This window comes from Bombus impatiens, unplaced genomic scaffold (genome assembly GCF_000188095.3).
Source record: "Bombus impatiens unplaced genomic scaffold, BIMP_2.2 scf_0013, whole genome shotgun sequence".
Lineage (NCBI taxonomy): Eukaryota > Metazoa > Arthropoda > Insecta > Hymenoptera > Apidae > Bombus > Bombus impatiens.
The window spans coordinates 152,937-178,683 of record NT_176432.1 but is presented as its reverse complement, the minus strand read 5'-3'; the positions used below and the strand labels follow the sequence as shown (position 1 = coordinate 178,683).

Below are 25,747 nucleotides of genomic sequence, written 5' to 3'. Positions count from 1 at the left end.
GGGTGTCCATGAGGATTTCTCCACGTAAAAAAAAAAGAAAAAGAAAGGTCGAGGATATACGGAACAGAGATTAGGACAAAAGATCGATTTGAAAGAACGGGAAGTGGCGAGGACGAGCAACCGAATAGGAAAAGCGGATCAATGTGAATGATATTAAGTTGACAAACATGTAAATATATGGGTAGTATAGAAATAAATAAATAAGTATAAATAGCTTTTAGAACATTTAACACGTCTCTCCTTTTACATCCTTAGGATAATAATACTCTCAATATCTTATTTCTACAGTAATAAGAAAAAAATTATATTAAAATAATGTAACTTATGGCAATTCGAAGTTATAAAAAAGTATTTTTATTTACTCCGAAATACAGAAAGAGATCGGATTCAAATAAGTATTATCCAATGTTTTATGTGTCTAAAAGTAATTAAGATCAGTTAAATTAAAAAAGAATGAAATAGGGTCAGAATATATCTAACATGTATGATATGATTCTTTTATTTAAACAATATTTAACTTTTTCAGCAAAGTACAAGTGATTTTCATATATCCTCACACCAACAAATATTTTTCCAAATAAAATACAATGTCTATGCGTCCTTGTGGTCATATCTTATATGTTTTATGTATATTGTTTCAATTAATCAATAATACTGTTACAAAGATTTTTTCTCAATATAAAAATGGAACATTCGCATTTTGAACATTGTTGAAAATTTAGGAAATACCATCAAGCATTGGAAGTTATAAAAATTTGTTAATAACTAGAAATGCATATTCTTCTACCATGTTTTTACTCGCTTGGACATGTCGAAAAGAAAAATTATAACACCATGAAAATTTTAACATGATATGCATCGTTAAATTAATTTTCCATAACCTCATGAAAGTATATAATAATATTTACATATGTAAAATGATGTCATTAAATTTTATGTCAGTTCAAATATTTGATATAGCAATTTACATATTAAGTAATAATATGCGGAAATACATTAAAGATGATTTTATATTCATTACCTTCATAAGGAATATGAAAATCATTTAATGATCCACGTTAGGGTTATTCGTGGACTTTTCATGTCAATAAACACAATAAACAAAATACTGTAGTTTTAAATATACATAGTTGTATTTAAGTACATTACAGACATATGTATGTATATAGAAAAAATTTTTGTTTTGCAATCCAATAGTTTTATAAATCTTTCAAGAAAACGAAAAACCCCAACGTAAATAAAATCATTTTACAAATGTTTTTTGGAATGTTTCAAGAGTAGCTTTCTCACCAAACGTTTAACGACAAAAATATCCAGACGAGTTATTATGAAAATGGTATTTGTCTGTCTTTGAACTTTAGAGCGTTACATTGTACAAAATATGTATGTAGTTATTGCCATGTACATTCGACTTGTTTTGAGAGTACAAATACACGACGACTATAAAATCCTTTGCTTCAATTTTCATTTAATATTGTTTCAATAATAATAACGCTACTAGATTGTAAATATTAATAATATTTATAATATAATATAATAATACAATAATAATAATAATAATAATAATAATAATATAACACTACTAATTTGTAAATTGTAGTATTAAATATTATCAAAAAATATCTATTGTTATTTTTCCTGTACTTTTCCTTTCGTGTTTACTGCAACATGTAATGATGATAATGCACAAAAGTATGAATTCCGATACAATGATCAGTTTTTAAACTTTCCCATCATATTTCCTACTTCGTTATTGCAAAAAGTGTGTCACTTCACAACATCGCTCTTTGTTTGCATTCCGTCAAAAAATTGGCAGCATTTATAGGCTATATTTTCCCTCATTACAGTTTAATTAAATTTCATTGTCGCACCATATAATTTTCTTTAAAAAGAGAATTGTTTTAAAATTTCTATGTGGTGTACCAGACAGCCACATGTTATAGTTCTCCTATCATCCAACCTTTCGTACGTATTATTTTTTATTATAACACTCTCGCTCACATTCACTCTTTCATACTCTTCAAGAATCTTGATAACTATCCTTTTTATAGGAACCGCGCAATTACCTTATGTTGAAGGTATGCAATACAAAGAGACGCGCGATATTCCTACATTTGTATATATTATATTACTGATTATTAATATCTAGTATTTCAATATACGTATATCAATAAAGGCCACGAGTGTGTTCAATATAAAATTACTAAACAGTAGTTGAAATTCGTTCGTACTAAAATAGTATGTATAATTTTGCAAAGTTTATATGACGTGCTTACATGTCTATATTTATTATGAAGACGGATATCGTTGATTTCGTGTTACATAAATTAAGCGGTCGCTTGTACATTACAAACCTATTTCAGGTTAATATTTAGAGATTACTTATAACTCACTAAAAAATAATGGTGACTCTTCCACACTGTTTTAAAATATTAATTCATCTACTCGGATTATATTTGTTACTGTAAATAGCAAAATGATACATCGGAATAAAACTGGAACCGATATGTATACATCAGTGTATAGCGACCGCTATTGACAAAAGTAATCTTAATTCATCAGCAAAAATAAGTGATGACGCAAATAAAAATACAATGTATTTCTCGGGCAAATCCTTATCAAGGACGGATAAGACGCAACATGATAAGAACCGCGACAAGAAAGTAATCAGTGAAAAGAAGTCACATATGTGGCGTTACGCTTAGTGACCGACAGTAATACTTGGAAAAAAAATACTGATGCGCCGGCACTCAAAATCTTGTGTATAATGCTTGGACAAAAAATAAAACAGTATTCACAAATTATGTAACACATTTTCTTGATATTTTAGCAAAAAGAGATATCGTTAGAAAAAAACAACATTAGCTAATAATATAGCTAAAATAACAAAGTTAGTATGAATTAACGTTAAATATTTTATAGCTAAAACAGCAAGAAAATCTATACTTATTATGAAAAAATATATAAACATTTTGCTTTACGAAAAACTGTTTAACAGTGATCAACGTGGAAGCATACATGGAAGACGGCGCAAGTTGGTCGCTCGTCGCGTTCCTTGCCAATTGTGAGCTTTTTATTTTCTTTTGTCTTGAATTAACTGTACTCAGAGTATAGAATCGACTTTGAAAAATAGTAATACATATCATAAACTTTAGATCGCTAGAAATTGGGAGCGACTTATACCTCGAAACATCTCCAAAAAAATATTATAAAATAATATATTTGAAGTTTTACAAATTGTCTTTGTATAGATCAATCAGAGAACCTGTGTACGCTTCTCATATACATATGTAAAAGACGTGATTACTGAGTGTTCCATGTGTACACGATATTGAAAGAGAATTCAAAGGCAGGGTGAAATGGGCAGGCAAATAGGCAAATGCATATATAATTTACATGTTCTCAAATTGATCAACACGACGTTTAGTATTGCCTTTACGAATTTCACGAAGCGTTTTGTATTTATCGCGACCTTGTTTGACGTTTTCCCTATGGATTTTATCCATAACAGTTTCTTTTGACTCGTCGCGTGACTGTGCAAGATCTTGTTTCAATGCCTGAAATATATAATCATTATTCAAATACGTCCACAAAAATTACTCGGGGTGCAAAAAATTTATATACAAGCAAAGATCACTACCTTAAGTTGATCATGAAGGCGTTCGTTTCTTTCTGCCAAGGTACGTCGCTCCTCAACAGGATCAATTATCGATTCATCGGTTGCAAGATCTTTAGTAACATCACCATGAGAAACTTCGTCTTCTCCTTCCTCTTCACCTTCTTCATTTTCTTCAACATGATGATGATGCGGTGTTGTACTAGCTTGATATGCTCGATCGGCTTCTTCCTGCCTTAATCTATAGATACAGGTGTAGAATAGAATAGAGTTGACTTTTTTCTCATATTTTAAATAGCGAACAGTTGCATAACAAAAATTACATACTTAGCAGCTTCAAATACTTCTTCTAGCCTCCTTGCTTCGGCATCCTTTGCCACTACCTCAGATTGTATACGTTGTATTTCTTCTTGCTTAGCTCGTATTTCTTGCTCAAGTTTAGCACGCTCAGCTGCTTCCATCTCATGTGAAAGTTCAAGTTTTTCCATCATAGCCGTAAGTTCCTTCGTATAGAAATAAAACACATAGAGACATATATTGTAGGAAAATTATATTTTATACTAAACTACGTACTTTCTGACGATCCTCTAATTCCTCCTTCGCAGCTTGTAACTGTCTAAGATGTTCTTCTAAACGTCGGATCATTTCTTGAGCTTCGTTTAATTCAGCTTGCCGCCTGTCCATTTCTTCTGCCATATTTCGAAGTCGTTCTTCATATTCTTGTTGTTTTCTCTCAGCACGTTCTCTTGCAGCTATTTCTAACTGTAACTTTTCTCTCTGTTGTTGTTTTGCAATTTTCTCTTCCCTTGCTTGCGCCTTTAAATTATAAATGTTTATTTTGTGATTATAAATCCAATTCATTATCTATGAGATGATTAATTTTAAGATTCAGAAATAGCAAAGAAAATAAGCATTAAAAATGCATTATAAGCGAATACTTGCACAGAAACATACCTTCATTTGCTGTACATCAATTGTATCTGGTTTACGTCTACGCATGTAGAGTTCGTGATTGCCCATACACAGTGCTAAAATTCGTTTATTGATCTTAACCCTAGTTGCAAAAAAGACGAAATCGGGTGCCTTCTTATCAATTGGTTTAATTATAAATTTCTTCTCGTTAAATGAGATATTTCTTATCTCAGACCATGGAAAACCAATTTTTGGTGTCAATTTGTCATCTTTTTCGTAGATGTTCAAACCCAAAGCATCAACACCGAGCCACAGGTCTGTACCTTTTTTATTACGAATTTCGAAGTAATTCACTCCGTACATCTCCAAATCCTATGCAACAAAGAAACGCATATATCCAATATATTGATCAAATATTAAATTAATAAGAAGAAACTATTAAATCATTACCTGCGCGATTTTTAGGTATTCCATCATAGCATCTTCACGTAACATGCCACGATGTTCTTGCCACCAATTAGTGATGGAACTTTCCCATTCCTCCTTGCTCATTTTATGTTGATCCACGACTCGTTGCGGTAACAAGCGGTCATTTATTAAAAAGCCAGCAGTATGTGTACCTTTTTGAAAATCTCCATGTTTCGCTTGGACTGCGTAAGACGCTAACAATACAGATGTTTCTGGAGGACAGTAGATTTCATCCGTCAGAATAGCGTTCTTCACCTAAATGTAGTCCACACAATATAATAATACATATATTAGGTTCAACTTTTCAATTTCAATTGTCATGTTGTCATGTATAAATAATGCAAATATATCATATTCATATTATGATCATATAGTATTCAGTATAGTTTTTCTAAACTCTGACCAATTTTCTGATTATTTTGTCGATTAAGATCTATTATTTATATATCATCATTGTTGGAAGATGGAATTTTCAATATTTTTCTTGTTTGAAAAATTCTATCTTTGTATCAGATCGATGTTTAGTACAATTAAAAATCTCATTTTCATTGCAATCTTTAGTCCGATTTAAAACATATATGATGGTAATAAGCGTAAGCAGTGAGAATTCATGATAATGATAGTGATAGTGATAAATTTTAGTCAACAAAAAAGTATGGTAACTAATCAGATTTACATAGAACTATGCTGAATGTGCCCATGTATAATGCATTATATGATACGATTGCGTTCGCTTTGATCTATTTCGTAGATTATCTGAATGATAATATGCACTTATGTACTCAACCTTGTTACATTGTAATACAATTCTACTTATAATACCGAACAGTTTGCCCTCTATAACTGAAACTTGAAAGTAGTACATACACACACACTCCTATGTATACATGCGACATACATAAGTACGCACATACATACAAAGCACATTTTGTATATTTACTTGTATAAAATTCGGTTTAAGTTCTATATTAATTAAGCATTTTTTTACTTCTTTTGACGAATACTACGTTCAGCCATACCTGAAGATAAAAGAGACGCAACGTGATATCTTGAATCAATTCCTCGGCAACGTCTTCGGGATAAAACTTGGCGCGAAATTTGAATTGCAGGGGAGTCTCTTTCTTGACTTCCTGGTTCATCACCTAAAACGTTCGTGAATCAATTAGGAACAAATATAAGAAAAAATTTCCACAAGAAACATAAACGTTGAAAATTCGATAAATAAATAACAAACTGAAATCACCCCATCGTTTGAAAACGTGCAATGCAGTGTGTTTCTCATCGGTATACATGATGGAATATAGTGACGTTGCATGCGACATAAAGGATGATAAAAATCCTATGATTAGAATACGGATTTTTATGCTTTTATGGGAGACTTAAAGATACAAAAATGTGTAGAAAATACAATACATAAGATGTAAAAATCCATAAAATAATATAAGGTCATTCTATAAGTAATATCGTGTTTATATATAATAAACATTTTTAAAAATGTACAAATTTTATTATATTCATTAATAAATAATGTACATATATCTACTGTTTTCTCGAACTACGTCTGACATTTTTTAATTGCTCTTTGGGAAAATTTTATGATATCGACACAAAATATTTAGTAGCTGTCTCAAAGTTAAATTTATTTATTTTGCATTGACCCGACGAAATAGAATTCCTTCCAATCGAAAAGCACATATTTAAATTCGTTAACAGTTACAATTTTCTTTTATATTGGTAATTCAAAATGAAACATAAGAAACGACGTTACTTTGGAATGGAATAAATGTTTACCCAGGTCCTTCCCTTTTATTATATTTACGAAGATATGTGTTTACATAAATATCCATAGTCTACTTATGACATAATTATAATAGATGACGAAAACGGTAACGTAATAGCACGGCAAGTGGTTGATACTATCTTTTTATCGTATTACAGGTAAGCAGTGTGACTTGTGACAAAATAATACTCTCACTTTTGAGATCGATATATTTATTTATTATGGTCCGAAATAGGTAACTCTTATCCGAAATACATATGTGTATTCTCTTGTTAATTTAACGACCTTGTATGAAGAACATATGTGATATATGTGAAATTTCTTTTTTATTACTCGTTCAAAAATACAAACGCGATAGAGATTGTTGGAGATATTTCATTAATGGAGAATGGTCATAACGTTGGCGCTTTGATTGACACGATTATCTGTAGCCGGATAGGTATGTGAATATCTTATCTCAACATGTAAAAGAAAAATAAGAATTGTACAATGAAAGGCAATGAGTAACACATATGCTTCTCGAACTGCCAACTGACATTAAATATTAACAAAAACTAGAAAATGTACAACATTGTTCGCGTGAATTTCAGTTATTCGTCCTTAACTAATCATAGAATTCGTTATCCTTATTGTTCGATTCGTTACATTTTCTGGTTCTAAGTATGTTAGGCTCTGTATAAGTACTATGTTTATTTATATTTTAACTAGGGCCCATTATTTTGATTAATGTGATTAATTAATGTGCGAACATCGTAATTATTTTAAAAATACATTCTTACTGAATATTTGCGTTATTAAAAACAAGTGAAAGTATAAGTAACAAATTTACAAAAGATACGTCAGAATAAATACCTTTAACTTTGACAAGATTCCTCACAGACTTTCAAGGTAACAAATGTCATTTAATCAAAGTGTCTCCGTTACAATTTATGCTACATATGTGCATTTCTTACAATGAGTACCATTCGATTACATGTAGGTGGAACGTTTATGAAACACAATAGCATGTCTGAATAAAATAAAAGAAACGCTTTTACTTTAAATTGAAGGAATGATTTAAAAAGAAAACAAACAAAATACAACGACTTTTAATTATAAGAATAAGTAACTGATGCTGTTAAATAATATATTTGAATATTTGTAGCTCATAATACAAAATATTGCAGACTTATTATAATTATGTACTTCAATATCAACTAAAATGCGAAAGAAGAAAAGAAAAGGAAATGAATAATTGTATTTAAAATGAAAAACTTAAGCACAAATTGAAAATCCTGTTAAAAGCGTTGTTAATGAATGTCGTTTAAAATCGTTAAGTAATATTATCCACATCTTTGTATTGCCGATGAAAATCAAGTTTGATTAAAATAATTATTGTAATACTTGACAAATTCACTTTGAAGTGGGATTTATCTGTCAATAATCAATAAGCACGAAGACACTCGTTATTTAACTAGTAAAGCGGAAACAGTTAGCTACAATTAAAGGAAGTAATGGAACAGGTAAATCTATACCAATATTGATATTATATTAATTTTTAATAATGTACATTTTAATATCAACATTAAATTCATTGTATCTACAACTTATAAAAAGGGTTGCACGTTTTAATTAAAATTAAAAAATCCAATAAACAGATACAATGATGTTAGAATATTAAAACGATTCTCATTCAATATTGTTATTTGACGTCCATAATTTTTACAAACAAATTTTACGACGACTATACAAACATTTTATAAAAGTAAAACATTGTCGCAAACTTTAAGATCCGTTATAGATGCGATAATGTACAATTATATCTGTGATATCTATAAATCCTTTAGATATTTATATTCTACAGATACATTGTTAGTATATCTTTTCTTTTTCATTTTTATACAGACATATTTTACTTTTTTTCGGATACATTTGATATAAAAGATATATTTATTACTCTACGTTTCCATTAAAAGATCTGTCAAATAGTGGAATCATCCACTTGTATGTCTACTTTTAACGCAAAATGTAACAAATTGCTTCTTTGAATTTCAAAAACCAAATAAATTGAAGCTGTATTTTTGGATTTAAACAATTTTAAAGATTTAAAAAAAGAGAATAAAAATTCATGAATGTTGCGTATCTATGAAAATTTGAGTAAACCTGACAAATAATTAGGAAATTATTGAAATCTTTAAGAATTATTATATTACTGGAAACAATATCTAGTACACGTATTGTATTTATTATTGCACATATTATATTCCGTACATAGTTTCGTTCGAATAGAATAGAATGCACTTTACCAGTCGATCGTTAATTTTGATCTGATCGAAACATTAAAATTGTTCTATTTCGAAACTCGCATTAGTATGTAAATGAGGAATAATTATAGGAGTTGGCAGTAAAGCGAGTAAACAGACACGGTCTCCAGTCATGCTCGACTCTCGTAACTGCTCGTAGCACACGCTCGAGCGTTGGGAATGCGGAACCGCATCCGCTTGGGGCTTATGTTAGACAGTTCATATACGGAAGTGTCAATCGAATCTGTAGACACGGTCGCCTTGACCGCGGCTGACGTCGCAGTTCAATGCCGGTGTAACGCGACTTTTTTATTATTATTATTAATATTGCTGCGCGGTTGCATAATTTCACGGATAGGAACAAGGAACTGGCAAACAACAGGAGGAAGAAAAAGAAACAACATGATGGACATTGAGAAGTGCGTGGAAATTGCAGGTATAAGCGTGCAGCAAACTTTGAGAGGAATTATCGATGATAACATGTTGTTAATTCTTTAAATCAGTGATGATCCCTGCTGTGCTAATAAGAAGTAAGTAGTGAAATTGGAAATAACGGTAAAATATAAAAATAGAAAACACGAATATTGGAGTTAATATAGAGGAAATTGTATTTCGTTATATATATTAATTAACGATTTCTTATTATTGTATGGTGCACTACTATAATGCTATAAGTGTTTAACGAAATTATACCAACTGTTATACTTTTATCTTTGCCATTAGTCATTTACTTTATCGACTAATAACTGAATAGAAAATTTCTTTTCATTCCTGATTTCATTAGGTTGGTAAAAAAGAAACGAATTAAGCCTTTCCTTACGAGGTATGACTATGGAAAATTCAATCGAATTGAAATATAAATGTAATTTTGCAAGTTTTTATTCGTTTCTACATGTTGCTACATTTTCAAACGCTTTGAGAATTTTTCGAAACGTCTTGGAAAAATTTTGTTATGAAAGTAGTGTTGTTACAACTATGTTACAATAATCGAGATTTCTATATAATTCGATAATCCAAAAATTTCTTTATACTGCGATTAGTTTATAAATTAATAGGAAAAACACGCAAGTTGCAACGTTATTATGAATATCTCTTTATGAAAGTATAAATGGAACAACGATTATAGACGCGGATACCGATTAACTATTTATTTTCCACCAACCCAATAATTACGTCTACCGTAGTTAATCATTAAATGCATTTCCTTATAATATTGTGACACATCATTTACTTCTGCACAGCTTTACCGTTGCTCTTGAAACATATGATCATAGAGTTATGGCAGTGTTATATCTAGAAACTATTTATTAAAATATTTAATACTGATTTTATAACACATATATGTATTTAAAAGATATTCCTTTCTCTGTGAGAGTCGCGTGTGTATTGTTAATTTAGTAAGAACAAAGTAAGGAAAATGTAATGTAAATGTTGTGTAACTTTATTAAAAAATATAAAGATATAGTAATACAATGCTCATATAAAAAACATACATATCAAATTATTGGAACATCAGAAATGTACGAAAATATTAGATACTCTAAAATCAGCAGTAAATGAAAAACTCTACTAATTAAACAAAAAACTAAATGAAAAGAAGAAAATGTCCACGATTTAAGAAATATAGTTCATCGTGGTACTGTAAATAGTTCAATTTCAACTAATTTGATAAAATTGTAGATATCTAGATGGAGAGAGAAATGCAGTGAAGAAGCATCGAACAAATTCATAGAATCCCTTTCATAACTACAATTTTACGAAGCGAATTTAATAATGCAAATTGACTGAACCAAGATTGCAAATGAAATATTACATTAACGGAGTATTGGTATCCTTGATGAACTAAGGAAATAAAAACTAGCAGAAATTTAATTTAAAAAGTGTTTCCCAATACACTCGACTTCTTCGAAATGTCAATTTAAAACTTTATAGATAATGATTATCGTTAAAAATGCATTTATTAAACACCAATATTACCATAGTCATATATTTACTTAAGTTAGAAGAAAATTCTAATTAATACAATAAATATTAAATGACGATATTAGAAAAGACATATTTAAAAAATTCACTCAAAATTATATACATGTATACATATGTGCTGATTGTACTCTTTGAAAGATTAAAATTTACATAGCACTGTAATTTTTTCAACTATTAATATGGTATGAATTGTACAATAGTTTATTCTATGGAAAATATGTAGCTAAATATTTCTTTTTTATAAATCAATGTTATTAACTACATTCTCGCTGTATTCAATGAATTCATTAGCAAAATAATCGGAACATAACTCTGCATATGTCTATAATGTTTGCAACTCTTAAGAGATGGAAATATAAGACTACAAAAATATAAAAGTAACATAATAACTATCAATGATCGTAAAAGAAACAACCATTTTTCGTTTAAGAAGAAAAGAATTCAACTACACTGATAGTTTAGTTCTAGCGATTATAAAAGATCTATGGTAATATCCTTGCAATGTGTAATATAATCATTTTTCATTTATTGTCACATTCAGAATAACAGACGATTACTAAAACTATTTAAACTTTTTAACATACAATGAATGTAGAGCGACAAGATTAAACATTATCGGGTCCTATATCTATACATACAAGATAACTATAGTAAATGTGCAAATCATTTTGAATTGCTATAATGAAAATAGATTAATTTTGATAAAGACAAAAAATGCATTTAAAGATTAACAAAGAGTGTTAATTATTTAATAAGACTTACTAATTATATTAATTATCCCTGTTGGAATTAAATAACATAGATAGAATAAATAATAAAACTGGGCGATAATTATAATCACTCAAGATAGTTTGTTCGAATGAAAAGTAAGAAGCACGTGTTAATTCTTAAGAAAATGAACGTTCGTCGAGTAATTTGCCACAGCAATTGTCAATTGGTAGGCCATGGTCATTTAGTTTCCGTTAGATGACACTAACAAACTCTCGAAGTGAATGCGTGATGGGAAAAGCAGTAAATTGCAGTGTTTAATCTGCATTAGTATATATACACATAAGGCGTTTCTTTAAGCGCCGAGATATCGATCCTCGATCAATTATTATCAACTGTTTCTATAAATTCATATGAATCTATGAAGTAAATGTATGTGCCTGCAATTGATCAATTTGTTTCAATCCACGATTAATTCTGTTAGTTTACCGTTGAACAAGTCTCACATACATATCGATATCGATATGTATCTCTTAACAAGGAAAAATTTACTTTTTACTTTACTCGTCATACATATATAAACTCTGTAACGTACATCATACACAAACGCAGTCTTTTATACGCGAAAAATAGGAGCAATTAAATCTTACTCGGTTAAAATAATGCGAGTACAATTTGGCAAGGCAGAGTTTGCCTCGGGGAATAAAATAAATGGATTAAATAAGCAGGGATTGTTTGTCAATATCGAGCAATCTCCCGAAAACGTGTTACACTGGAAAATCTTTTCTCCATTCCAAAATGCTAAGACGTTAATGTTTTTATGTTATTGCGTAATGCGGAAGTTTGGTGAAACAGCAGGTTATCATTTAGTTCGAGGATTTTAATCTAGGCGCTGGGACAATTATCTTTCGGTTCGCGTTTACGGGTTTAGAAAACTTTAATTGCGGTCTTACGTGCCAGAATTTTCGAAGGCCACACGGAACCACCTGCAATTATTTGCCAATGTTGTCAAATACTGCTCTTGTCTTGCGATTTCGCTGACGTCGAAAATGAAATCGATAAAGGACAGTTCGAGATTGTTTGATAATTAGAACGGAATAATAAGACATCAATTTAACTTACCGTTAGTCGTCCTCAATTATTATAAATAAGATATTTCCTATAGTTGCTTAATAATGTTTCTTGCTCACGTAAAATTACATATCTCGTTAATTTCAATTTTACGATTCGAATGACCTTTAATTTCAGTTTTTACAGTTTCATTTGTAGGAACACAAAGAACAAAAATCTTTCAGAAATTACAATTTTACCTTCGTCCTAAATCGATTCATTATCGACAAAGTAGGTATGTATTGTCATTAGAACAACTAAAAAATTACTAAATGTTTTTTATATATAATTAACATATCAAACTTTGTGAAAAGATGTTTGCACGAGGCGTCAGGGAAAATGTCATCAATAATCAAGACACTAACTTAATCCTAGAACTATAGAGTTCAGGCTCACACGAGTATTGCAACATCCATAGAAACCTTTGTGTGTCTATAACTAACAATAAGTGTTCAGATACTTTGGACAGCCACGTGGTATTACAATTGCAAGTATGTTTCTCCTCTATTTAGTGTTCCAACATTATATTGTTATTATTCGAATCATTTAAATGTAAATCCATAATTATCTCAATGTGAATTTATAATCATTTCAATATAAATTCATAATCATTTCAATGTGAATTCAGAATTATTTAAATGTAAATTCATAATCGTTTAAATGTAAACTCATAATCGTTCAATCTTTAATTTGAAGCAAGCTGTACGCTAACTACGAAAAGTAACTGTATAACAGTGTCGTTATAAATTGTTTCGATGTACGCGTATGCTTTCCAAAACATGCCTCTCCGATCTGAAGCGAAATACGCTATTGTACGATAGACGTTAGGAACGTGCTGCAAGGACATCGATAAATCACACTAGTCATGATTTAAAAACGTTATGCTGTAGTACCGTGAAATTATAACAAAAGTACGTGTAAATAACTAATTACTCCATGTCATTACAATATACGGTAAATGACAATACGTGAATGATGCTGCTCCTCTGCAGTCGTCCTATCGAGTATAAGTGTACAAACAAATTAGAAATAACGAACATCGTAAAGCGTAAGGGTACCGATTAAAAACAGGAAACCGACGTTCCACTAATGATTACACTGGTTAACAGCTGGAATCTATTCTAGGTCTAGTTCTAATTTTGGCGTACCTTGTTATGTCTCTAATCGAGGAATTTAAGCGATAAACGATATAAATGTCGAAAAATAAAGAAACTCCTGTTGCTCATTTCGGACAAAATAAAACATAATTTGGAATTTTATTCTTCAAATTCAAACAAGATTTATTACACCGCAACTACTTGAAAAATAAAAAACTCCTTGCAAATCTGAAGTATTCAATTCTTTACATGAAAAACTAACTTTCATATTCGTACATATTAGTGATGGTTTATTATTTATCTCATAGCAAAGATCACACACCTATATTTTAATTCCGTTGAATTCCGTATTTAAAGATTCCCCGATATTAATAAAAAATTGCGTTACCCAAGTATGACGCTGTGAAACAATTTTATTATTTCACTACATAGTTAAACGCGAATCGCTTGAGGACTTATCACGACGATCACGATTAAGTAACATTTATGATTGTTCGTGCATCGTATAAGTATAAATGTAAAACGAGTGATCTTGAACTTATAATTAACAGTGCCCTCGTACGAGTATAATTCGAAAACATAATGTGCAACATGATTTATCACGCTGATTAAACTCGTGGTAACTTACCCTAGACAAGAACGGAAGTAGTCCACTCTTCCAGTTGTTAGTATTGCGGTTGGCATGCGTTCAAAGAATGAAAATACGATAAAGTTTAAGTATACGAATAAGCTGATTGAATTATCGGTCACATGCTTGTCTTTAAAATTAATGTGTAACACATATCAACCTCGTCGCATAAGTAAATGAAACAATGGTTAGACGAGTAAATAGAAGATCATAGAAGAACACATTAATTTCAAAGATTGTCCGTGCGCTTGGAATCATCCTTGTGGAGGATAAAACACCAAAGCTGCCTGCTACATATATTTATTAACCACCTAATGCACATACCCGTGATATATATGTACATACATACAGCATCGTGAGTAATTACAGACTCAAACATATTTTCTGCATTATCTCTTCAATATTTTTAGGAAACCACTAATCATGCCTAGATATGTTAAGTGAAATTGTCCTTGTAAAAGAAAAATTCAACGCTAAAGGATATAGTAGGAGATGGTACATGGCAAATTATTGCCTTTTGTAACTAAAATAGAAAAAGAAAAAACAATTTTTCAACGAAACAATGCACCTATTTATACAGCCACCGCTATAAAAATTTGGTTTCAAGATTTCGGACTAGAATTATTATCTATGGCCAGTATTGAGTTCTGATCTGAATACGATCGAGAACCTATGGAGAATTCCAGCGAGAGAAGTTTACGACTAGGACAAGCTACCTCTAGAAAATATCGTGGAACTTAAAAAAAGAATAAAATCTGCGTGGGCTGATATTCAAGGCGTTACTTTAAATAAGTTAGAGGATAGAGTACTTAATAGATTAATAGAAATAATAAAAAATAAACAAAAATCCACTAAATACCGAACGAAGACGTAACAAAATTAACATTAAGTTTATATTTCTTCTCAGCTAAAAACACAGTTTTAAGAGAAAATTTCATTTTTCCCAGACTTCGAGAGGAGAAATTGTTTGTTTGTTGTATCTTCAATTTTCGTTTTAACATGAAAAATCTAAAAATGGAATGGAGTTTATAATTATCCACGGCACTGTACATTACGGGCATATCTCGCAAATTTGCTCATTTTAACCACTTATCTTTAGGAATTTAGACTATGACATCTTATACTAAAATATACAGCCTACTATTTTAACAATTTCTAAAATAATAAAACTTATCCTAACTAAATCTCCAGTTTCATCGTGTGTTCTCTATTACTCGATATCAATTAACACCTATTAAGTAAACATTCATCACCTATTAGGTAAACGTGTAACTCTTTTTCAGGACGGAATTTCTTGTAGTGGAAAGGTTTCATCATGCATTTTCCATTATTTTTGCAGATCCGTACATGGAATATACATAATGCTATGTTATATATCTTATGAAGATATAAATTAAATATAAGTTAAACTAAAAGAGGCTTACGTTAAGGTTAAGGAATTATGCTGAGATTCTTTGATCTTGCCATCAAATGATCAGATTTCTAGGAAAAATAATACCTCAATTATTAATGTTTCGCAAACAAAATGTTGACGAAATTAATTCGTCAATAACCTGAAAGTGAAAAAAAACAGTTTAAATTTTAGACCGCTGTTGTGTAGCACAGAGCTACTAAGCTGATATACAAGGTGGTCTAAAAATCTACACAATCCTTCGGACACTTGCGATAGTCGAGAAAAAATGTTTCGAACAAATGTTTATCAGCTTTCGATCTACTACAAATGGCAATATTATGAATTACAAAAAAAATTTCACTTCGATGAAAAATCAGGTCACCTTTATATTTTTAAATGGAACAATGCATTTCTTTATACTCCGTTCGATGCATTTTTTAATTCTCTACAGGAAGGCATTGAGGTACTTGAGTTGAAAAATGATTATTTTTAAAAATATGTTAGCTTTAATGTCATAAAATTTGTCGTATAAAAGAGCAGGAAAACAAGTACTACTTTATCTTTCGTTGACTTTTATACGATGAGTTTTACAACATTAAAGCTAAAATATCTTGTAAACTAATCATTTTTCAACCCAAATATCTTAATATTTTCTTGCAGGGAATTGAAGAATAATAGTATATAAAAAGATATATTATTCCATTACAAAAATAGAGTTCTGGACTTCTCATGAGAGCAAAATCTTCTTTAAGTCCTTAACATTGCAATTCGTAGTCGACCGAAAGCTGATTAACTTTTGTTCGAAACATCTTTTTGCCCCATTGTTATCGGGAGAGCCTGAAAGATCGTGAGGACTGATTTTTAGACCACCCTCTATATATATACATCTTCTTAAAACTGTACTTAAAAATGTTTTAAGTCACTGCATAAATTTAGTAATGCGTTAGGCTTCAGTTTAGTTTAATTTAAATCAAAATAATAAATTGTTTACGTATATATTTCACATGGACGTTTCATTATATACCTACTTATTATTTATAATTATATTTACGCTTTTCATGTATCTAATTTTCTTCTGCAATTCTTCATTAAGTTGACTGGCCGTGGTGAGATATAACCACTGACGCAAATTGAAAATAAGCAAAAAGCAGAATATGCGTATCGGATAAGAAAATGTATTACTATATATCACAGGTCAGTTTTTTATTTAGAATTAAATTTTTATATATATCAACCGATTTAGTGGCTTTAATAAATTTTCAATAATCAACGTTCCTGCCAAAAGAGTGCAAACAATGAAAACAATATTTAATGAACGAATGTTTCTATAACGATGAAAAAGACTGCTATTTTGATGTAAGTCACGACATTAAGGAATGCTGATACGATACTTTAGGGCAGGGAAGAAGATTGAAACACAAGACATGTGCATAATCTCACGTTACAGATGAGGTATATCTATTATTAAATGTGTAATAAATTTTTCTTGAAGGCATAAGACGAAACACAGAAAATATTAAGAATAATGATACAACTATAAATATCATGTCTACATGTCTAATTCTTTCTGTGATACGACTAATTCGATACTTTGACTTTTCATTTTTCGTCTGTTTCCTTTCTTTTTTTTTTTTTTTTTGGCGCAATTTCGCGTCTCGACATTGCCGTACATAAATAAAGCTATGACCAGCAAGTTTTATCCTTATAATTCTATACCTTTCTAGTCTCTCCTACACTGATTTTCTTTGTTTAAATAACGTTAGAGATCAACAAGATTTCGAAAACTGTTTATTCTTATGGAATTAAATAAATGAGCAGCTTGCATAAATATCTAAGTAGATATTCCCAGTGTAATGCAATTGCGAAATACGCGACATTTTTCCCGTTGATTCATACTCTGCTCGTTGTTACTATTTATAAGAGATGAGTCAATAACAGGAACACAAAGAAAGGATATTTTCACTGGGTAAAATGAATAAAAGTGATAAAGAAGCAACATTTTCATGGGAAATTGTAATAATTATAATAAATACATTTTATGTACGTTTTTGAAAGAATCTAGTTCGAACCTCATGTCACATATTCTAGGATATATGTATTATCTATGCATGCCTATAAAAGTAGGCAAAAAAATATTTCTGATAGATTAAATGGGAAAGAAGTTAGATTAATCGCAGTCTGTGCAAGAATATACGTATGTAATAATAGAGTGATAATACAGAATAGTCGATATGTGGAAATTCTGGACTATCAAAAATGTCCTTCCAGTGCAGATCGGTCCCATAGTATAAGTAGCAGCAAAGAAGATAAAAAAAAAGATGTATCGAAGGAACGCGAATGAGGTTGGCTGCACAGTTGCGGATGGAACAATGTTTGCCAATCTAATGGAACCTGCATCGTGTTACGTAATGATCGACAGTAAGAGAACGCGCGCACCTATGTAGCCTTTTTGATTCGTGGCCTGTTGCGGAGCACCGGATAAAGGATAAAGTTAATTTCCACGGAATTTTTCGTCAGCAATTTGCCAGCTCTTCGAACTTTTCAAGCCTCTTGAAAAGTTTCAATCATAACATCTAGTCGAAGATTTATCATTAAAAATGAGCAGGAAGTGTTCAAAGCATATGTCATTGCCTAATTTCGTTTAAATATTTCCAACTAAAGTATAAAGTGAAATATTACAACACATTAATATGATAATATTAATTATTTTAATATTTTAATATTAATTAATATCATACATATTGTCATGATACTGATTACAATCTGCAAATGCAACGATATGATCAAAATACATATTCAGAATTATTAATTGGTAAGTATTATTTAAGGAGTAATTGTAAAAAATTACACGGAATTTGAGGATAAACATTATTCAAGATACGAATTTAAGAAGTCGGGTTTAAAGGATTTTTCTTTCACCAGGTGCAATTGTAAAGCATGGAAGAAATTGTTACGTAATCACTGCAGACATGTAAATTCATATTTTCGTGGATGTAGTTGAGAAATGAAACTTTGACTATTACTTCATCTATTAAATATTCTAGACAATACTATGTTTTGGATATTTCGTATATTTTTGCAATCTACAAATTTGCTACAGCTGTACGAAAATTTGCAATCAAATAATTACTGTAGGAGTCCCATATACTACGCTTCTCATGAAACGAGTATTAATAGCAATCGATTAAAAATTCACCCGAGTATTCGATTCATGACAGATAAGTTCCCAAGCTACGACTCCAAGAATGACACATTTCCACATAAATTGCAGTCGTTTGACCCAAATGATATATACCCATTATAAATCCAAGATAAATGTTTGATTGATGGTTTAATATTTTGTTTTTTGATTATGTCGTGTTCTGTTAGAACAAAGTCTTGTAAATTTTATTTCATAGATTCGAAACACTGAGTAAGTGAAAATATCAAGTGTTACAATGGAACATGTTATCTGTGTTCATATATTATTGACTTTAATCTTTTATTTGTTATCTATTACAAAAAATGTTCTACTTATAAATACATTTCTATCTATTATGTATATACTGTGGTAATTTATTTAAAACACCTCCGTTACATAATCGCACAACGTAATATCGTAACCACGCTAAATGTTATTTAAAGGCATATTTTAGAACTATTTCAGAACTATTTAAATATTTTCATCGAATTCTTATGAAAATGAAACTTGGTCTTTTGCGGGCGAAAGAAACTGAAATTTCGTTTTCAAAACAAATATACTTAAATATGCATTTTTCTGATGATAATAATTTGTTATATTCTCTACTTTATTTTTCATATGTGAATATAAAAGCTTAAAAAAAGATATAGAACATTTTATATATGTATGTATAAGGTACAGATAATCTTGTGCGTGTAACTTAAATAATTTTTGCTTAAATATTAATCTTTTGAAAAACATTGACATATACATTTATTTATTTAGACTTATTTGCTAATTGTTTTAACTTATTTCAAAAGAAATAAATATTATTCCATGTAAATTTCTCAAATTAGATAAAATCCTCTCATGAATAGTTGACCTTAACACTAACCTTACCAGGTCTGGTCAAATGCACGGTTTTAAAATTTAATTTAAAATTGTACATTTATTGTTATTTCTTTTGTTCATCTAACTTTATATAAATTCTTATATTATTTGATTAATCAGTTTCTCAATTTTTATTAATATAAGAATAAATTATTTCTTTCTTTATCAACGTCCCACATCATGTGTTAATGAAGCATTTTAATTAAACTGCTAAAAAGAAGCCTGATATAATACAAACAGGTCACATAATTTATTTTTAGATCCGTTATATAATTTTTCAAAATATGATGCAATTAATCATTCTCTAGAAATAATTACAAGTACTATTATGAACTATTGTCTGTAAAATAGTTTAATATTATTGTGGAAATACATATATTCTACGATTATATATTGTGGCATATATATAGAAAAATTATTTACAACTTGTTTATTAAAACATATGTATGAATTTAACACAATATCTCTGAAAAATTGCAATACTCTTTTGCTTTTTCTTCAAAAATTAAAAAATACATTGTGCTATACGACCAAAATCACAATATTTCTCGTTCGTTTCTGTTTTTTAATACACAGCTTAAATCTATAATTTACAAAAGAGAAATAGAATGAAGATAATTAAGAATACAATGTACTGAAAGCGATCCTCACATAAGTACAGTTTTATTTTAAGAATATAGCTAATGATGTCTGTTGATAAAATAAGGCATTAACATCACTCATCCCATGAAATAATACGTGCAAAGTAATTCAAATAAGAATGCCGCATGCGACGCTCATGATTCATCGTATTCTTGTCTCATGCGCATAGTTCCTATATCAAGGGGTTAACGAGAATCAGAGAGAAAGCATAGTTTGTTGCCCGTACGATGGGCAAATCTGAATGAATGGTAACAAAAATGCATAGACATCACGCGAATCAACTAACCTTCAGGCTTAACGCATACTAAGCAGGAATCAAATTTGTCTTTTATTAAATTTTTTTCGAGATCCAACGTCTAACTAGTAATTTATCGTAAGATCATTTAGCGTAATTGAATCTCCGTTAGAATCTCAGACCATTTAAACGACTGAATCTACTAAAGCAATTTTGCTAATTTTTAAAAGTTGGAATGTAGCATTAAAACAGATAAAATAAACATGTACCTATGTATGTGTGTTATCAATTGCGATTTTTGAAGAAAAATTTGAATTTATCAATATCTCAATTATTTTTACCGATAGAAAAAATGATTTCAAAACGAAACTAATTCTTCAGAAGAACGAACATTGTGATATGGTATGTATAATTGGTTCAAAATTTCTCGAGTTCTCACGCTTATCGATATTTTTTTAAATGTCTTTACAAGTTAGTTTTACTTTTATAAAAAAAAGCTATTAAGATATTTGTGTTTGAAAACAAATAGTTTAAAACGTATTTTAATCGTATATATTTAACACGTGCCACCGAAATTTTTAATGAATCAATTATGTGTATAACGTGGAACTTGTTGAATATAAGAATTGGAAATTTTTAGGTGGTTTTGTAGCTCTAAGATACGATGTATTTATTTGCTAGGTGACCTGATATTTCTGCATAATACTGTACATGTATGTACAAAAAGACAGACGAGATATTTGGTGCATAGATACAAAAGTGTTAACAAAGTTGAGGAAAATTACAGTATTTACGAAATGATTGTGCGTCGGTGGACAAGCTCTTGTTTGTCCAACAAATAACCGAGAGCAGTAGCACGCTTGGCAAGGCCAAGAAATGATAAAGATGACTAGTCTCTGGGATAAAGTGAACGAGTGGACGGTTTTCTTGTTTCCTTAAATGGTGTCGACGTAATGACTCATCCATCCAGCGTTATTTTCATGCAATTGACGTAACATACTCGCGGTTTGGCCGTTTTAACAAAACCAACAGCGCACCTCGTTCGAGCACAATGCACGCACAACCTGTGTGCGCTCTGTCCTTCTCCTTTTTTCACTTTTATCACGCCTATAAAACGCTAGCTGATAAGCTGGCTAAGCTACTTTGCTAAAGAACAGTCGCCGATATCTCTTCGTTTTGTAGTACAGCTCTTTGCTTTACGGAACTCTTAAGGGCAACGTCATCGATATAACGTGTCGAAACGCACAGATAACTCAACTCTCCTGACGGATTTGCGCTTCGCCCGATAACGATCTTGCCTTCTGCATGATATATTTACGCGAAGATGATTACATCGTAGATGGCGATCGAACCGTGGCTGACTCGAGCGTAAATAAATAAATACACCGGCTCGCGCCGGTATTCGAACGCTTGTAGACATTGACTTTTATGAGTAGTATTACCTATGTACTTACATGTTTGAAAATTTCATTGACACTGTCAATCACTATCTTGATTATGTTGGTCAGTTGTTCAAAGTAAATCTGAAGGAATCATCCGGTTTATCTTGAACCACTCAAATATTAAAAACAAAAAAAAATGAATGATGCGAAAAAATGCACGACATTCTGATGGACCTATTATGCTCTTGCGTATTTGACCTTGCAGTAACCTTGAAATCTTTTATGAAAAACAGAAGATTTTTAAATAGATAACTGCATTTTTTATTGCATATTCTTGTAGCTAACAGTCTGACGTTTTCCAAGCTTACTCTTGTCACCATCCTTATAACTAATTCATACTTGTAACTTTATGATTTGACTATACTTTAAACTTCTTAATAAAATAACTTTAAAATTCGGCCTGTTGTCGGCATTAGCGTTGCTCGATGTACACTACGGGGACCTATAAAGACGTTATTCGTGATATTACTAAGTGCCAATGTTGATCAAAATTTTACTCGAATAACAGTAAACGAATAAAAATAAAGAATCAAATGTTATTCACCACTGATGAATAAATATCCAATCGAACAAGTACTTATCCGAATAAAAAATTAATCGTGCAGGAATTTGCCTAAATAAAAATTTGATCGAATAATTTATTCAGACAGAATTATATATTATATACATATTAATATTAATATTTTATATTATATTATTTTATATATATTATTATAATTATATTATTTTCGCTATATTAATTATATATTCTTATTATTATATTATACTTTATTTTAATATAATATTTATATGGTACATCAAGGGTAGATATGGTACTGAACGTGAGAAATATTTTCAGGCTACATTGTTGTAATATTTTATAGGTTTTTGTAACTAACTTTTTTCAAATGACAAATTAGAAAGTGTATCGTTCCTTGTAAATTATTATTTGATAAATTAATAGTGAGAATTGTATCGGTATCTGTATATACTTATACACAATTAAACAGAACAATTATTCGTATTATGCGAACAATTGTGCAATCATTATTCGAATAAATATAGAAAATAATTGTTACGAGTAACAAATAATTATTCCACTGATACGAATTTATTCCATTAATTATCTTGGATAAATATTTATTCGAAACAATTCGAATAATGCCCAACTCTACTACATATTCATATGGCATTGTAGATGGACAAGCGTGCAATTTTCTAACGTTTCCGAAGCAGTCAGTACGAACAAACACTTTTAGGTAGTACCTAAGTATTCCCTAAGGAATACACAAGTTTGTATTTTCTTGAAAACATTTGACTGTCAGCTACAAAAATATATAATACAAAATGGAGGTCTCTATTTAAAAATTATAACGTTACCTTCGTAGCAGGTTTCAAGATCATCATAAGGTCAAACACACAAGATACATAGTATATCTCCGTGGATATCGTGCAATTTTTGTCTGAAACATTTTTTTGTATCATTCATGTTTTTCGAGACATTTAAGCGGCCCGAGATAAACCGGACACACTCTATATAGAAGTAGAAATGACGAGATATGCATGTACATATTTAGTAAAAGTAATCATAAAAGCGTTGAAACATATTTTTAAAGTATTTGTATTTAGAAATTATTGCACAAGATGAAGGCGAAGAATGGCAAATTTTTTCAGTAAATATGTAGATTACTGCAACTGCGATAGAAGATATAAAAGAGCAATTGAAGGTGCAAAAATCCACCTTTTACAAAAATTTGACTCCTTGAAGTTTTATATATTTTTATATACTGATCGATCGACGCAAGAATCGGACAAGTCCAATGCATTCATAACAATTTTTGGACTTACTCAATGTGACCTTTGGAAAGAAGAATCAGCTATGTCCTGGACTTGTCCGGCTTTTGTTCTAATATATAGCGTTAATGATGGCATTAATGTAGCGTTAATCTGTCAGCCAGTGTTTCAAACGTTTAGTAAAAATATCCTGTTAATCGCGTGTCTTTTTTCTCGTCGATTCAAAACAAAATATTTCACTTCAAATTCTCAGCATTTTGGTCCAAAAACCTAACCTAAATCTAAATGTTGAGAAAGATAGGTACATTTTCCAAAAATGTACGAAGTACCATTTCTTATATCATTTGCCATACTAATGCCTCGCTAGGTCCGAAATATTAGTGTAATAGCTTCAACAAGTTGTACTTAATTCAGTTTCATTCAAATTTCTCACAACATTAAAAATCTGCATTTGCCCGATTTTTGTACCAAGGTCTTCAATTACGAATGTCGCTATCAGAATCGTTTCGTGTCAAGGAGACGCTAAAAAAAACGAAAGTACTCTTGTATCGCGTGTCCGTAGTCCAAGAATTATTATTTCCATAAGATCTCGAACAACATGAATAATCGCGAATGACGCATTGTTTCATTTAATAATAAATAGATACATATAATCCTGCATGTACCGAGAAAATCCATATGATACTTACTGAAAGATGAGATTTTATATCAACAGAAGATTGTAGCGTGATGTGCTCTGTTTCATTAACGGTGCTAATTCTCTCATTAAGCTGTTATTTCTGACAGATTGTGAGGACTTAATTATTAAGATATGTATAATTAACGGATTTGTAAATCAACCAACAGATGTTGAATTAACAAAAGGCTATTTCCAACAAGATGAAGTAATCACACGTGCGTATCTATAATATAAGACACGCTTCTAATAATAGAAATTGACAATTTTCTTCGTCACTTAATTTTTCTCTTTCTTTTCTTTTTTTTTTTTTTTGTAGCTCGTAAATAGTCGTTCTTTCTGAAAACGAATCGTCATACGTAAAACCATTAGTCTGCACTTTTGATTTATTTTCTCATAAACAGTTATCTTCTTATCGGTTGTATCACCATCGCTGGAATACCTTGTAATCTCCCAAAATTGCACCGTTCACCACTGAAATTTTCTTCCAATTCTTTCACTATCCAATTCTTTAAGTTTACCGTAAAATTGATAATTTCTATCGTTATATAATAACCACTTGCTTGAACGCTACAGACGATTATTTTTAATAATTTCTTTAAAAAAAACTTGTTTCGCAAGATACAAAGTCCACACATACGTAGATGTAAATATTCAGAAATAAATATTACGAATTAGAATACATAGTTAATGAACGAATGTTCAGAATCAATAACGAAAGACTCACTCTACAGTTCAGTCTCCCACTATATAAATAATTTTTTCAAGCATTAAACATTCAAAAATGTAAAATCTTCCAATACATAAATATAAAATAAAGTTGCGACTCTTTCAAAATTTGTTATTTCTTTTGGCAACGAATTGTTTCATTACTGTATGCCTATGGTTGTTGCTTGCTTGATGCATATGAAAATATTCTAATAAATAAATATAACATGAAGTTTTTTACTT

The 25,747-nt window shown here is 30.3% G+C and overlaps 1 protein-coding gene and 1 long non-coding RNA gene across 9 annotated transcripts in view; one reads left to right on the top strand and one right to left on the bottom strand.

Moving 5' to 3' along the window:
• Positions 1-483: 483 nt before the first annotated feature.
• The window catches only part of LOC100746043 (moesin/ezrin/radixin homolog 1), a 36,557-nt gene continuing 11,293 nt past the window's right edge, over positions 484-25,747 (bottom strand). For 2 of the 7 annotated variants that reach the window (XM_012394217.3, XM_012394225.3), the window contains 7 exons: positions 6,016-6,138; positions 4,979-5,251; positions 4,571-4,900; positions 4,190-4,432; positions 3,944-4,119; positions 3,641-3,857; positions 484-3,557 (listed from right to left, as the gene is read on the bottom strand). In XM_012394217.3, coding sequence (XP_012249640.2) covers positions 3,393-3,557; positions 3,641-3,857; positions 3,944-4,119; positions 4,190-4,432; positions 4,571-4,900; positions 4,979-5,251; positions 6,016-6,138 — 1,527 coding nt within the window. In that variant the 3' untranslated portion in view covers positions 484-3,392. Of the gene's footprint in view, positions 3,558-3,640; positions 3,858-3,943; positions 4,120-4,189; positions 4,433-4,570; positions 4,901-4,978; positions 5,252-6,015; positions 6,139-12,702; positions 12,737-14,584; positions 15,111-15,152; positions 15,165-25,747 lie in introns of those variants that run through there. The other 5 variants (XM_024372603.2, XM_024372606.2, XM_012394233.2 and 2 more) reach the window with 5 other exon arrangements.
• On the top strand, positions 8,871-19,520 carry LOC112214144. Of its 2 annotated transcripts, none has more exons than XR_004463008.1 (2): positions 8,871-9,588; positions 18,246-19,520. It is a non-coding gene; the product is annotated as an uncharacterized LOC112214144 (long non-coding RNA). The 2 variants fall into 2 exon arrangements; XR_002948066.2 differs by lacking the exon at positions 8,871-9,588 and adding an exon at positions 16,992-17,171.